The 15,637-nt window shown below is 40.7% G+C and overlaps 1 protein-coding gene across 1 annotated transcript in view; it reads right to left on the bottom strand.

Moving 5' to 3' along the window:
• The window catches only part of UBXN2B (UBX domain protein 2B), a 65,581-nt gene that overhangs the window by 35,310 nt on the left and 14,634 nt on the right, over window positions 1-15,637 (bottom strand). The window contains exons 3-4 of the mRNA XM_030189488.1: window positions 10,184-10,349; window positions 217-309 (exon numbers count right to left, since the gene is read on the bottom strand). Of these exons, the coding sequence (XP_030045348.1) occupies window positions 217-309; window positions 10,184-10,349 (259 nt within the window). The remainder of the gene's footprint in view (window positions 1-216; window positions 310-10,183; window positions 10,350-15,637) is intronic.

Raw genomic sequence — 15,637 nt, 5'->3', positions numbered from 1 at the left:
CAGTGAGGCTCCTACCCATAAAAATCCTTCTTTTGTACATACAGAAGGTGGGGCTCAAAGGCTTTTTTCCTCCCTTTTACTGTTTGCCTCTAGGCACTTACGAGTTTTGTATAAACCAGTAGGTTTATCTTGCTATCATTTCAGGAAAGTATTTGTGACAGTATTTTGCTTCCCTCATCTCTACAATTTGAGTTACTTTGTATTATTACTACTTACATCATGTGCATGCCCCAGCTGTTGTTCTCCATATATATATTCTGATCGAGCCTGGGATGAATCACCCAGTTTGTATCCACCACCAGAAAAGGACTGCCAAAATAAGAGACCTACAACATTAGAAAATCAACTGAAATTGCATTTTTTTCATACAAAGTCCAAGTGCCATATTTGAGAATGATATAAAAGTGGTCTATTGCACATACTTTAGGAGAAAACAATACTTAAGCATGCAATGGTAGATATCAATGCACACTATACACAGCCCAATCGCTATCATGAACTTTAAAAGTTTAATAAAAAAACTGTGTCCGCCACAATCCTGCAACATTTCAAAAGATTCACAAAGGTACAGTAAGTCTTAATATGTGTTATACTGAAGGTCACATTTTCACTGACATCTGTTCACTAACGATATATTTGAGCATGTTAATGATTAATGCATCTTAACATCCCAATAGTGGGTTTGAAAGTTAATTGCTGAAGTGAACTTCCCATGGTAGAATCCAATGCCATCCATAAAAGAGTTACACAATACAACACAGCAAATTCAACACAAACCAACACACTCCCAACATGTTGTATGACGAATGATGACAAAAAAAAAGAAAAAACATTTTAAACATATTTTTGGGTTTCTGCATTGTTTTTCTAAAGATAAGGCAATCCTGCCAGCTTGAAAACAGAAGTTTAATGGATAGGATGTACAGTGCAATCTGCTTAAGTGCAAGGGTCTGGGACCAAAGAAATACATGCAGTTAACCGGAGTGTGACCCAAAGAAGCTTGACATCTGATAAACATATGTACAGTACTGTTTATTATACGTACAGTATACAGTCTCTGTTAACTGACGTTTTACAGTCTTCTTAACTGACGTTAGGCTTACTTGAAGTAATTAGTCATAGTCCTCTGTACACTATTGTGTCTGTGAGTTCCATACACTACGTCAGCCAGACGGTAAAAACTGTCATAGTACTGGCATCCAGTGGCCTCCAGACAGGCCCGCAAGGTGTTGAGACTCTCCAGCGCTCTTGCAAAAGTGACAGGTTGTTGAATTTCATCAGCATGTGCCTCACTGCTCATTTCATCATCTGTTTCATCATCAGCCGTTGCCTGCGTGTAGGCGCATATCTCGACATCAATGCTGTCGTCAGCTGTTTGTAGATCGTAATCAACAGCTACGTAGTGATGAAACTCCTCTTCAGTAACACCGGCTGGGATGTCAATAGCCTGTTCATCTGACGCATTTGCAACAACTGAATCTGTTTCGTCCCTCTCCACATCCTTAACAAAGCTTGCCCACTTGTAGCAGTTCACAATGGTTGCCTGTGTAACATGATTCCAGGCTTCTTTCTGCATATGTAGGGAATTCAACAGTGATAGATTACGAGCCAGTTCAACAGCATGTTTATCCTTGCCAGTCTGGTCATCCATAACGCTCATCAGACGACGTAGCACAAGAGCCCGATAATGTTTTTTGAAATTGGCTATTATGCCCTGATCCATAGGTTGGATCAGAGATGTAGTGTTTGGTGGCAGAAAGACCACCTTGATGTTAGACAGCCTGGCATCACTGTATACAGCACAATTATCACAAAGCAACAAAATCTGACGCTTTTGTACCCCCATTCTAGTGTCTAACTTCTTTAGCCACTGCTTCCAAATTTCCCCAGTCATCCATGAATTTGCATTAGCCTCATATGACACAGGAAGTCACTTAATATTCTTGAAGCAATGGGGCTGTTTGCTCTTTCCAATGACGAGTGGTTCCAACTTCTCACTCTCATCTATATTGCCGCAAAGAAGGATCATCAGTCGGTCCTTCGACGTTTTACTTCCTGTAGTTTCGGCTTGTTTGAACGCAAGTATTCCATCAGGAATTGCTCACCAGTAGAGACCGTTTTCGTCAGCATTGAAAATGTCATGAGGTGCAAACTCATTCAAGATGGTAGAAAGAACTGAAACAACCCAATTTTCAGCACCAAAGTCATCAGCGTCTTGTTTTTCACCATGCTGTTTCTTGACTATGTTGTTCCTCTCCTTCCATCTTTCCATCCATCCGTGGCTTTGAATTCAGTTAGTCCAAGACTTTCAGCTAGCTGATTAGCTTTCTCCATAAGCAGTGGACCACTGACAGGAAACTGTCTGCTCTTGACTTGAGAAAACCACCTTCTACATCCTCCGCTTTTCCCGCCCGTTTTCGTTTCCTGTGTGGATTTGTATTGTTTTGCCAGTCTTCCAGAAGCTGATCTTTCTGCTTCAAGATATATGAATGGGATTGACACCATATTCTTTAGCAATAGATGTTTGACTTTGTTTGTTTTCTAATTTTTTAAGAACTTCTATTCGTTCAGCCAGTGTTAAAGTCTTACAGTTGCGTGATGACGACGATGACTCCAGTGTACACTCTTACAACTTTCTTTCGCTTAGTCTGTCTGTGGCAGTTAACCAATGAGATTTCAAATTTACCGCCCCTTTGTCACGTGCCAATTGGCTTCCATACTCCATGTGTGCACTTATGCAGAGTCTTTCCTGCAGAGAAGCGGTCTTAAACCATGCATATAAGTGAATCTTGCACTTTTCAGTGGTGTGCTAAACTGAAGTTTGTCCTCATAGAAACTGATGGCGCCAAAAACAGGACCGAAGTACGGCATGCAGTTAAACAGAATATGTGCTTATCCGACGTGCACTAAAATGGAGTGCACTGTACTTCTAAGAAATTTGGTACATTTAAATATCTCTATTTCTGCCTTGCACTCTGGAATAGCATAGCAGCAGGATTCAGCAGCTTGATCTCTAGTACTTTAAGACTACCACTAGATACCCAATCATCAGAAGTGTCTGGAGATTGCTAAAGCTCCATCCACACTAGACACCAGAACCACCCCATAGGTGCAGAGGGACTTGTTGGGGGATAGGGGGTGTGTGAGTGCATTGTTTTTCTACAAAAAGACTAGAGGAGAGTTCCCTGTAAAAAATAAGATGAAAGAAAGGGTGACAACCAATGGGAGGGATGATAAATGACTCTGGAGTCCACCAGGTTTGAAGATTTATTATAAGTCCCAATAGAATAACAAATAATTCATGGCGCATGTTTTCCATGGACACAGAATATAGGCCTTCACATATGAGTGATGTCATCCAACAGAGCACTTGTAGGAAAAAGATTCTCCAGCGTGTCACTTTCCTCCTGCCACTGTCCCACAGAGACCAGCTCTGTCTTTATTAAACTCCTTGGGGAGTATGCCCCTCCTTCGCATCATAGTAACAGTAGCAGCTGCAGCTTCTTGAGCACGTGGCCCCATGTTTATATTCACTGCTCCATCTGATTGGCATGAGGTGGCCAATGAAATATGCTTTGGATAAATAATCCCTAACTACTGCAATCAGGGAAAATATATGGAGCTTGGCTATACTTTTTCCATCTGGCCCCAAATTCTACCCATGCTTTACTCAGACAGGTGCATATGACATGGAGTGACTAACCCTGGCTGCCAGTTAGCTTTCATTTGTGCAGAGCTCAAGCTATATTTTTGTTTTCCCTGGATCAATTTTGGGTGAGCACTAGCCTTCCCTGCTGTTTGTTTCCTGATCAACATCTAATGCAACACTGGCTCTTCACCAGCATAGTTCTGTACTTCTAGGATTGCTGCCACAATCATGGACTCCCCCTGAAAAGCAAATAGCTTTGAGAGCAATTAAATATTATTTTGCTGTTTCTTCGTGCCCGGCATTGTTGCTTCTTTCACCACTAATGACAGCAACCATCCCCAAGACTTTCCTACTTTTCAGGATCATCACTGTCTTAACAGCAAAACACTATATAACAACCAAGGTGGATGTAGAGTCAACTGAACAGCAAAACAGCCAGAATCTGACAATGTTGCCCCTATACTCCCTTCCGCAAATAGCAGTGTCATTCTCCTGCTGCCTCTGTGTCTGCAGTGGCTTGAGATACTATAAAGAATGGGCAATACTCAAAACAAGTAAAAAAAAATAGCCTTCATTTAAAATTATCTCTCTCTGCTTACACAGGAAACAGAAATGCAGATGCACCAAAAAGAAGTGAGATTGGCAGTGTTGGAAATTACCAATGGCAGGTGAATAGTACTGGAGAGTAGACCAGGTGTCAAAGGGCTAGATGAAAACGTTCTGTAGTTTATAGTCTGCCTAACTCTGAGCCATAGAGTGACATACTGAAAACTACTGCATAAAGGGGCCCTTTTACAAAACCATGTGTCTACGTGCGCCCAATGCGTGCCAAAATGGAGTTACCATCCGGCTACCGTGTAGCTCTTGTGATAATTTCATTTTTGGCGCACGTCCGATACAGGAATCCAAAAATTTATTTTCAGACATGTGTATTGGACACACAGTCAATACCGCCTGGTTACCTCGTGAGACTTTACCACTAGGTCAATGGCTGATGGTAAGGTCTCAGACCCAAAATGGATGCGTGGCAATTTTCTGCTGCATGTCCATTTTCTGCAAATATTTAAAAAAGGCATTTTTGCAGGTGCGGTGATAAATGATTCTGAATGAGCCCAAAACATGCATCTACACTAGCGCTGGCCATTTTTCAGCGCACCTTAGTAAAAGGACCCCATAGAGAATGACACGAGGACAAAGTTTGTCCCCATTCCCACCCTGTCTACGAGGGCTCTGACCCCATCCCCAAGGGATCTGTCCTCATCTGCACAAGCTTCAGAACGTATGATTTTATATTTAAATCTTTTTATTAAAGTATAAAAAGGAACAATATTTTGTATAACTGTTGTTTATAAATCATAAATAGACAACAATAACAACAACAAGCAACTGAAATACCCCTCCCTCCAAGTCCAACAATAGCTAACTTCTACTACTCCAAGGAATCTTAATCCACCCAGAAGTACAAAATACTTAATTTTATCATGTCATCCTATTCTCTATGTAACACCAACTTAACTTGTACTCTGGAATGGCGAATACCATAACAGAACATTGTAAGCCACATTGAGCCTGCAAATAGGTGGGAAAATGTGGGATACAAATGCAACAAAAAAATAAATAAAATACAACCTGCTCTATATGCCCTAATTTGGGGGGGGGGGGGGGGGGATATGCCTTATAAAGCACTGTTATGATTTTTAAAATCTGTGGATGAATAATAAGTCATCAGAAATCTGAGGATTCAGTCTAGCTCTCCTGTCTTCCACAGTCCTTCCCACAACAGAAAATATCCTCTTAGACATGCTGGTAGCAGGAATGCACAGGAGCCCCCGTGCAAGTTTTGCCAGTTTTGGCTAGTGTTCTTGCTCGTTTTTCCAAAATATCATTGTCTGCATTAGAGAATGACACGGGGATGGGGACAAAGTTTGTCCCTATCACTGTGGGCTCTGTCCCCATCCCCACGGGCTCTGACCGCATCTCTATCCCCACAGTTCCCATGTGTCCCCGTACCATTCTCTAGCTGCAGGTCCAGGAGGGTTCAAGAATGTCTGCAGAAATCACCCATTTTCTCTTTCCCCCTAGCATCATCCACCCAATTTCTCTCTCCTCTTTCTGTGATAAAAATATAAATGGATTAAATTGTTGAACAAGAATTAATACTGTTATTTAAAGATGGCTAGATAAATCTATCTAGCTAGACATCCCCAAACCAATGCTTTTATGATTGATCACATATAAATATATTTCAATGTACTTGTAATATCATCATTATTCAGTGTTTAAGGCTTTTATTCTGCTATAAAACTGTGTTATGATAATTGTGTAATATCTTTTGATAGTTTAAGACTCTGAATATGATATCATGTGAGCTGATGATGTTTTATCCATGCTATCTTTGACCATGACGGTACATTGTTTTTGGATTGATTAAGAGCAAGTGATACATAAATTTACATTAATAAATAAACAAACAACATGACTCGTCAATATGGATTCTATACCTATCATCAGAGAATATTCATGGCATTCTTGCAAGCTATCAATACTAATAAATGATGGTAAGTATATTATTTTCTGAAAGAATCAGAAATTAAAGTAGATGGGAAGAACAATTCTTTTTAAGTGGTGAGGATGATGTTGGGTTATGGAGCTGTATTTGCTGTTTTAATTTACTACCGTTTGTAAGGTAGAAGCAGTGGCATAGCTACGGGCCCCTCAGGGGCCCAGGTCCCCCATCCCTCTCTCAGTCTCTGGCATCTGCTCCTGTGGCCTGGACATGTTGGCTCCTGCCTACCGGCACCATGTTGAATCATGAGTCAAGTGTTGCCGGTAGGCAGGAGCGAGCACCAGAGTCATTGGCAGCGTCAGAGCCCATGAACTTCACTGAGGAGAAAGAGCACGGACTTTGCTGAGGAGAATGGATCCTGGCATGAACTTCCCTGAAGAGCTGCAAAGAGAGCCTGAACATCGTCCTCAAAGAGAGCCTGAGGAGCTGAAGAGCCACCTGAGCCCAGAAGCCAGCATTCAACTTGGGCCTCTTCTCCACCAATGCCAGTGCCCACTGCCCAGATAAATAAAAGTTTAAGATTTTATGCTGGGCTGTGTGGTGTAGAGAAGCAAAATTTATGCTGGGCTGTGGGAGCAGAGAAGGGCAGGGGAGATGCCACGTTATGAGGAAAGGTGGGTATGGAAGGGCAGGGAGAGATGTTTTAAAAGGAGGGGGTTAGAGGGGTATGGAAGATACCAGGCTTTATATGAGGGGATTTTGGGGGGGGGGGGGGGGGGGGGGAAGCAGAGAGGATTCCAGGAGGTTAGGGGGAATGGAAGGGTAGAGGATATGCTGGGCTTTATATGAAAGGAAAGGGAGATAGGATTTGATATACTGCTTTTCTGTGGTTACAATCTAAGTAATTTACATATTATATATTGGTACTTATTTTGTACCTGAGGCAATGAAGGGTTAAGTTACTTGCCCGGAGACAAAAAGAGCTGCAGTGGGAACTGAACCCAGTTTGCTAGGTTCTCAGCCCACTGCACTAACCATTAGGCTACTCCTCTCTACCATGATGGGTAAGGAGGGGCAAGGGGGTATAGGAGGGCAGGGCACATGCTGGGCTTTATATGCAGGGGTTGGGGGGATACGGAAGGCCAGGGGAGATGCTGGGCTATGGGATAATTTCATTATATTTCTGCTACCTTTTTTCGGTTTCTTATTGAATATGTGTGACTGCTCAGGTCTCTGAAGAGCACCCCCTCTGCTGTCGGGTGCTGTATTTAGAGACTGGGTAAAAGCCAGATCTCCTGGATCTGCCTGATCCAGTCTATAAAACCAGTCTATATGGAGAATCCGGCTTTATCCCAGTCCTCTGCTTAGCTGTTATGGCCTGCTTTGTGCTGGCTTTTCCTGCTCAGGAACATAAGCATTTTCTTCACATTAAAATTGGATCTGGAGGTCTCTAGATCCTGCTTTGGACTGCCTCTGAACACCCCCAGGAAGGTTGAGTCTTAGTAATAAAAGTGAGATCTGGAGACTTTCAGATCAACCTTTAATGTGATGAAACAAAATGCCAAGATTCCTGGGCAGGATAAGCCGGTGCATAGCAGAGGATCCAGGGATGTGGCTGACTGGTTAAAAGCCTGATCCTTTATTTAAGCCTGATTTAAGGTGATACAGGAGCTCATTTTCAAAAGAGAAAAACGTCCAAAAAGTGGCATAAATCTGCATTTGGACGTTTTTCTCACAAAAAGTCCACAATGGTATTTTCAAAACCAATTTTTAGAAGTGCATTCAAATCATAAGGGGATGTGTTAAAGGTGGGATCTGGGTGTTCCTAACACCTGGATGTTTAAAAAAACTAAAACTAAGACATTTTGAGCTAGACTTGTTTTTATAACGAATAAGGCATATAAAAGTGCCCTAAATGACCAGATGATAGCTGAAGAAAATCAGGGATGACCCCCCTTACTCCCCCAGTGGTCACCAACCCCCTCCCACACCCCAAAAATGTGATAAAAAAACATTACTTGCCAGTCTCTATGCCAGCCTCAGATGTTATACTTAGGTCCATTCCCTGGAATGGTCTAGTGGTGGATGCAGTGCACTGCAAACTGTGAGCCCTCCAAAACTCATCAGAAACCCACTTTACCCACATATAGGTGCCTCATTCACCCGTAAGGGCTATGGTAGTGGTGTACAGTTGGGGGCAGTGGGTTTTAGGTGGGTTTTGGGGGGGGCTCAGAAGACAAGATAAGGGAGCAATGGTGAGATGTGTACCTGGGAGCATTTTATGAAGTCCACTGCAGTGCCCCCTAGGGTGCCTTACTGCTTTCCTGGGATGTTTGGGGGACCTGTCTACTAAAAATGCTGGCTCCTCCTACATCCTAATAGCTTGATTTTGTGCATTTTGCACTTTGACTTTTTTTTTTCAAAAATGGACCAAAGAACAAAAAGTCCAAATCACAAAACCTTGTTCAAAACAGTATTTTGGGGGGGGGAAAAAAAGATAGACGGTTTTCTTTTTTGAAAATGACCTTCTTTTTCCTATTCAGATTTTGGACATTTTTTGCAAAACTTGCAAAGTCGGACTTAGATGTCATATCAAAAATGCCCCTCATAGACTGGATCTAATGGATCTGTGATATCTGGATTTTATCTATGTCCCTATATTCATGTTTCATTGGTGTTGATGCTAAGGGAGAGAAGGGGTAACATTGATTGGCACTATTCTGTTCCCCCACCCTTCCCTTGACTTAGTCGGATACATATAGATGGACCTGGTTGGGCAAGAGGTGCTTTATTTTTGTTATAGGTGAAAATATTTGGAATATTAGCATATAGATGCGTATGTGTCCACTTACACGCAAGTATGCTGTGTCTGCTATTTAGCAAATGCCAGCAAAACTTACACGGCATGTCTTTGTGGAATACATTTAAACAATGTGGCTGGAGAAACTGTATCCCACAATTTTTTACCATTTCATGGGTATCAAGATAATTTATTTATTTGTAGGTTTTATATTGGGGGAGAAAGTGATCTTGCATTTTGCTCCTTGCAGTAGATAATGCCTTTTTATTTCTCCTGTGTTGTTCTGCTTATAGAGAATGTGATTTCTCAGTGTTTCCTGTTTGGTCCTTTATTCTGTAATTAGAGAGGGTTGATCTGTGTTCTGAATGTGACCATAGTGAGAGATTCTGCTGGTATATAGTTTGTGTGGGGATCCATTCGAGTCTGATTTGTCTGGTTTTTCCAATTGGAAACATATTGCTGTTCTATATTTTTACTGCTGCCTTTTGTGCAGAGTCACAAAGAGCTGTAATGGGAATTGAACCCAGCTCCCCAGCATCAAAGTCTGCTGTACTAACCACTAGGCTATTCCTCCACACCAATAAATCAAACATAAGAAATAGACAATTACAGCAGTACAAATATTCAAATAAATGCAAAGTACGGCATAGTATACTTACTTACACAATATGTAATAGAACATTTTAATAGATAGCGTAGGGTATAAGCAAAGATGGAACATACAGATAGGTAAGAGAGTAAGAGCAGTTAGAAAATAAGGGGATTAATTTAAAGAAAGTTGCCCATGAGGTCAGAAAGATAATTAAATATTACCCCACCCACAAAAAATAAACCCTTTACAAACTACCGCTCACCTAAAAAACCACCCTTTCCAGAACTGACATAATACCCCACAAACTGTCCTACCCCCAAAACTACCCCTACATTTTCTATGGCACTGATATAGAAACATAGAAAACATTATTGAGCCCAGGGAGTGTCGTACATCCATTTGAACAACATTTTGGCACAGTGATATCAGAAGCACCCATATTTTTCGTTTAATGTTTGATTTTGAAGAAAAAAAAAGCTATGCTGGCTCTCATACACGCAGGTTGTCTGCGTGTATAACAGCCATCTGTAGCATGCGCAGAGCAGCCATGCTTAGTCATGGAACAAGCAGCAAGGTCAGTTTTATTGAGTTTTTGTTTTTTTACCACATACATGAAAATTTATGTATAACACTTACTTTAGCTTTGTCCAAATCATCTGAGGTTCTTAAGGCTTCATCTAAAGGAACTGCTCCAAGTTCTCTTGCCTGCTTGAAAAGCTCATTTACAATTTTCCCAGGACCACTATTCTTTGAATGGGCAGCCATCGGTAGGCCAATGGAATCTGGGTTTTCTGTGTAAAATCTTCAAAAAATGATATTCATGAGTAATGTGCTCTTCAAGAAATAACTGAAGGAATTAGCTTTTCAATAAATAATCCTTGCATAGTTTGTAAAATGTTTTCCCTCTATGACAATAGCAAAAATACTTATGAAAATAACACACAGGAAGATCAAAACTAAGTTTGTTTTCTGCTTGTCTATGAAAAAGCATTATTATTTTAGAAGACATATTTCCCACGTGTGGTCTAGAATAATGGGATCTAAATCCTCTATTGTGCTTTAATATACTGCATCTTTACTATTGGCCAAAACAGATTTCTTACAGTCCCATTGAATTTTCAGATAATTATTATAAGACAGTGGCATTAATTGGCACTAATTTGGAGTCGTATGCACAGCAACCTTTGCACTCTATAAAGAACTGTGCCTACATCTTCTTGCACACAACCCAAGATGGGGTGGGGCCATGGGATGGCAATGGGTGGGTCAAGGGCACCCATATGAGGAAAGGCTAAAGAGGTCAGGGCTCTTCAACTTCGAAAAGAGACAGCTGAGGGGGGATATGATTAAGGTCTATAAAATCCTTAGTGGTTTAGAATGAATTTTCCATTCTTTCAAAAAGTACAAAGACCAGGGGGACACAATAAAATTACATGGAAATACTTTTAAAACAAATAGGAGGAAATATATTTTTCACTCAAAGAATAGTTAAACTCTGGAACTCGCTGCCTGAGGATGTGGTAACAGCAGTTAGCGTATCCGGGTTTAAAAAAGGTTTAGACAAGTTCCTGGAAGCAATGTCCCCAGTCTGTTATTGAGATGGACATGGGGAAAGCCACTGCTTGTCCAGGGATTGGTAGCATGGAATGTTGCTACTAATTGGATTTTTGCCAGGTACTTGTGACCTGGATTGGCTACTGTTGGAGGCAGGATACTGGCTACATGGACCTTTGGTCTGACCCAGTATGGCTACTCTTCTGTTGTTATGTTCTTAGGACACACATAGAGACAGTTTATTTAAAAGTGAAGATTTTAGGCTTTAAAATCTAACTTTGTTAAGATGGGGGAATACTTCAGAAAATTGTTAGCTGGATGGGAACATCTGGGGAAATTAGAAAAACAGTATTAAATGAAATCAGATATTTTAAGGGCAACAAACTGTTTAGTTAGGAAAATAAATAAAAGTAAGAGGAAAACAAGGTCACTTTGGTTCTCAAAAGTAGTAGCTGAAGAAGTAAGGCAAAAGAAGTTAGCCTTCATAAACTACAAAACATTGAAGAAAAAGGAAGACAGAGAAAAATATTTGGAAAAGCTAAGAGAGTCAAAGTAGTAGTAAAGTAAAAAAAGCAAAGATGGATATGGAAGAAAAAGTAGCCAATGGGGGGGGGGGGGGGGGGGGGGGGAATATGTCTTTTTTTCTCTCTTTTTGTTTGTTTTACATATGTTAGTGATAGGAATTGCAAAAGTGATATTGTGAGGCTCAAGGGTGAAGGGGAGGAATATGTAGAAGCTGAGAATGATAAAACAGAATTACTTAACAAATATATCTGTTCTGTGTTCACTCAAGGGCTGGGAAAAGGAACACCGAAGACAAATAAGACAGAAGTCTGGTAGACATTGATCAATTCTGGCAGCTCTACTGTCCAATCTTTTCAATGCTTCCTTAGAGTTGGGAGTGATCCAGGAGGACTGGAGAAGGGTGGATGTGGTCCACAGAAGTAGACATAAGGAGAGGGTTGGGAATACAGACTGGTTAGTCTCATCTTTGCACTATGTAAATTAATAAAAACACTTCTAAAACAGAGGATAGTGAGACTTCTGTAATCCAATGGTTTGCAGGATCTGAGGCAGCATGGTTTTAATACAAGTGCATACTGTCAGTCAAACCTGATTAATGTCTGACTGGGTGGCCAGATAATTGGATTATGAGATAAGCTAGATGTGGTGCACTTAGATTTTAGCACAGCCTTTGCCAGGTTCCTCACAGACCACTGAGTGCCCTTGGTATGGGCCCTAAAGCGACTGTTTTAGAAACTGGTTGAGTGGAAGGAAGCAAATGGCAGTGATAAATGTAGTTCACTCTGAGGAAAGGGATGACACAAGTGGTGTGCCTTGAATTTCAGTTCTTGGATGGTACTTTTTAACATTTTTGTAAGCATTATCATGGAAAGGCTGACTGGTAAGGTTTGTCTAGCTGCGGATAATACCAAAATCTGCAATAGGATAGACACCTCTGATTGTGTGGATAACATGACAAGGGATCTGGTGAACCTTGAAGAACGGTCTAGAATTTGGCAGCTAAGATTTTTTTTTAATTTGCATTTTAGTAATATTAACAAGTATCACACTTGAAACAGAAAAACACCCTTAGAAATAACACATCAAGGTAAATTATCAAAGATAACATAAAAGGAACAGTTTACCATATAGAAGGAGATCAAAGACGAAAGAAAATAGATCCCTGAAGCAAGGGGTAATAAAGATAATAAATACTAAGAACACTAAGAGCTACAATACACCATTATGACAAGTTACTAAACGTCTCCAGTAGTTGGTACAGGAAGTTCTAGCCTCTTTGCATCTATAAACAATTTCAACTGAACTGGGTCAAAGAAAGTGTACTTAAAAGTGAAACAGGTCACACAACATTTATATGGAAACCATAACAAAAATTTGGCTCTACATGACTTTTACTAAGCCACGCTAGTGATTTCATCGCAGCAAATGCGACGAAGCCCAATCAATTCCTATGGGCTTCGTCGCATTTGCCATGCTGGGAATCACTAGTGTTGCTTAGTAAAAGAAGCCCTAAATCTTTAGCCCATAAAGAGCTTTTGTTTATGGAGAAAGTAGTTTCATGGAGTACAGGATGATTCACGACTCTCAAGACGGGAGTAGCAGTAAAAATGTATTTATAAAGGCACCAAAGTGAGACTCGACACAGCTCCATGTTTCGGTGGACTAGCCACCTGCTTCAGGGGTCACAGAATTGTATAAAACCATACAAAATATGTACAAAGCAAATTAAATAACATGCATTTCTGAACAAAAACTTGAATATAGAATAAGAAAGAAAATATAAAGCATAGAATGCATGAAACTGAGAACATGGACTGCATTACAAAAATGTGGTCATTAAAACATCATACAATAAGAATATCATAATAAAAATAAAACAGCAATGCATAACATATGATCAATATAGATTCTAAGGTTTACTGTGGGCATTTAATAAAACATATCGGGCTGTAAGTCAAGAAATAGCTAAAAGATGTTTACAAGTTCTTAAGAATACTGTTAGACAAAATATACAGGAACCTTCCGTGGTTAAGGCACTGTTAAACGTACGGTGTAGGCTAACAAACATTTGAAGCACCTGAGCACGGTGAGGAGTAAATTACACAGTAACCCACTTCGGTTAAGTCACTGCTCTATGTATAGTACTTTACGTATCATGCGTGTGTATGTGTACACAGTGAATGCACTGCCAGCTGTGAAAGAAAAATAGTCCCCATTTGCTTACTTGGAAGCATTGCAGTGCAAAAAAAAAAAACAGAAAAACAAAGAGACATATCAAAAGGTACTTGGGGCTAAAAAAAAATATACCAGAAATGACCGGTTACGAAAACCGCTAAGTTATAAATAACCGGTTAAGAAATACCCAGTTACAAATGACCGCTAAGGGCTAAAGAAGGGAAGACACCGCTACCATAAAGATAAAAGTGCACCAAAACCGACGCTCTAAGTTATGTACAGCTTGGTGGTACAGTTTAAACATAACAAACACCATGTTAAAGTATAATGTGAAAAATAAAAATTATCATTTAAAATAATAATAACCAGCACTAACAGGTTAAAATAATAACCAGTTATCACTAAACACTAAACCGATAAGAACCGGTTACCTTACTGAAGAGCAGTATTGTCAGAGGGATGCAAAGTCTACTACTACTAATACTACTTATCATTTCTATAGTGCTACTAGATATACGCAGCACTGTACACTTGAACGTGAAGAGACAGTTCCTGCTCGACAGAGCTAACAATCTAATCAGGACAAACAGGACAAATAAGGGAGAAGGGAATTATTAAGGTGGGAATGATAAAACAGATATGGGTACTGAACAAGTGAATAGGGGTTAAGAGTTAAAAGCAGCCTCAAAAACGTGGGGTTTGGCCAGAGATGGAGCCTAATGTACTGGCTCAGGAAGTCTATTCCAGGCATATGATGCAGCAAGATAAAAGCAACGGCGTCTGGATTTGAAGTAGAGAAGGGTACAGATACAAGAGATTTACCTAATGAACGGAGTTCCCGGGGAGGAGTGTAGGGAGAGATAACAGTTGAGAGGTACTAAGGAGCTGCAGCGTGAATGCACTTGTAAGTCAGTAAGAGGAGTTTGAATTGTATGCGGAAATGGATAGGGAACCAATGAAGTGACTTGAGAAGAGGACTAATATGAGCATAGCGACACTGGCAGAATATAAGTCATGCAGCAGAATTTTGAACAGATTGAAGAGGAGAGAGCTGGCTTGGTAGGAGACCTGTGAGAAGCAAGTTGCAGTAGTCTAAACAAGAGGTGATAAGAGTGTGGATAAGGGTTTTAGCAGTGTGCTCAGAAAGGAAGGGATGAATTTTGGTGATATTATAGAGAAAGATATGACAGGTTTTAGCAGTCTGTTGGATATGTGCAGAGAAAGAGAGAGGAGTCAAAGATGACCCCAAGGTTACGAGCTGATAAGACAGGGATGATGAGAGTGTTATCCACAGAGATAGAGAATGAGGGAAGAGGAGAGGTTGGTTTAGGGGGAAAAATAAGAAGCTCAGTCTTGGTCATGTTTAGTTTCAGATGGCAGTGAGACATCCAGGCAGCAATGTCAGCTGATTTCTTAAAACAACCGTTGGCACTCTGCTAAAACAAAGTAAGATGCAGAGTCCTGAGAGGCACTCATGGCGCCATTTCTCATGCAGGAGAGAGAAGGCCCCATCACTGCAGTTGTCGTGTCCTGAGCCCCAGCACACGCTGAATAATGCCTCAACGCTGATTTCTGTGCTCCACAGCAGGAGCACTGCTTCACGAGTTCAGCCACCATGCCAGACCAAAACCCAAAACAACTGTGACTGCAAACCTCAACAGACATTAAATATTTAAAAGTATACTCACTGCCACCGGTGCTAAAAACTGGGAAACCAAAAGGAGCCCTTCTCTGCAGAGAACTGAGAGGACTGGAAAAGACACTTGATCGCCTCCTCAGGGCATCAGCTGTTGATCACACCAACTGTGGCACAATAGCCTCTGAGGCTCTTTTTTT

The sequence above is a fragment of the Microcaecilia unicolor genome, chromosome 1, assembly GCF_901765095.1.
Source record: "Microcaecilia unicolor chromosome 1, aMicUni1.1, whole genome shotgun sequence".
Classification (NCBI taxonomy): Eukaryota; Metazoa; Chordata; class Amphibia; order Gymnophiona; family Siphonopidae; genus Microcaecilia; species Microcaecilia unicolor.
Note: the sequence above shows the minus strand (reverse complement) of the source record. Positions and strands in the feature narration are given on the sequence as shown.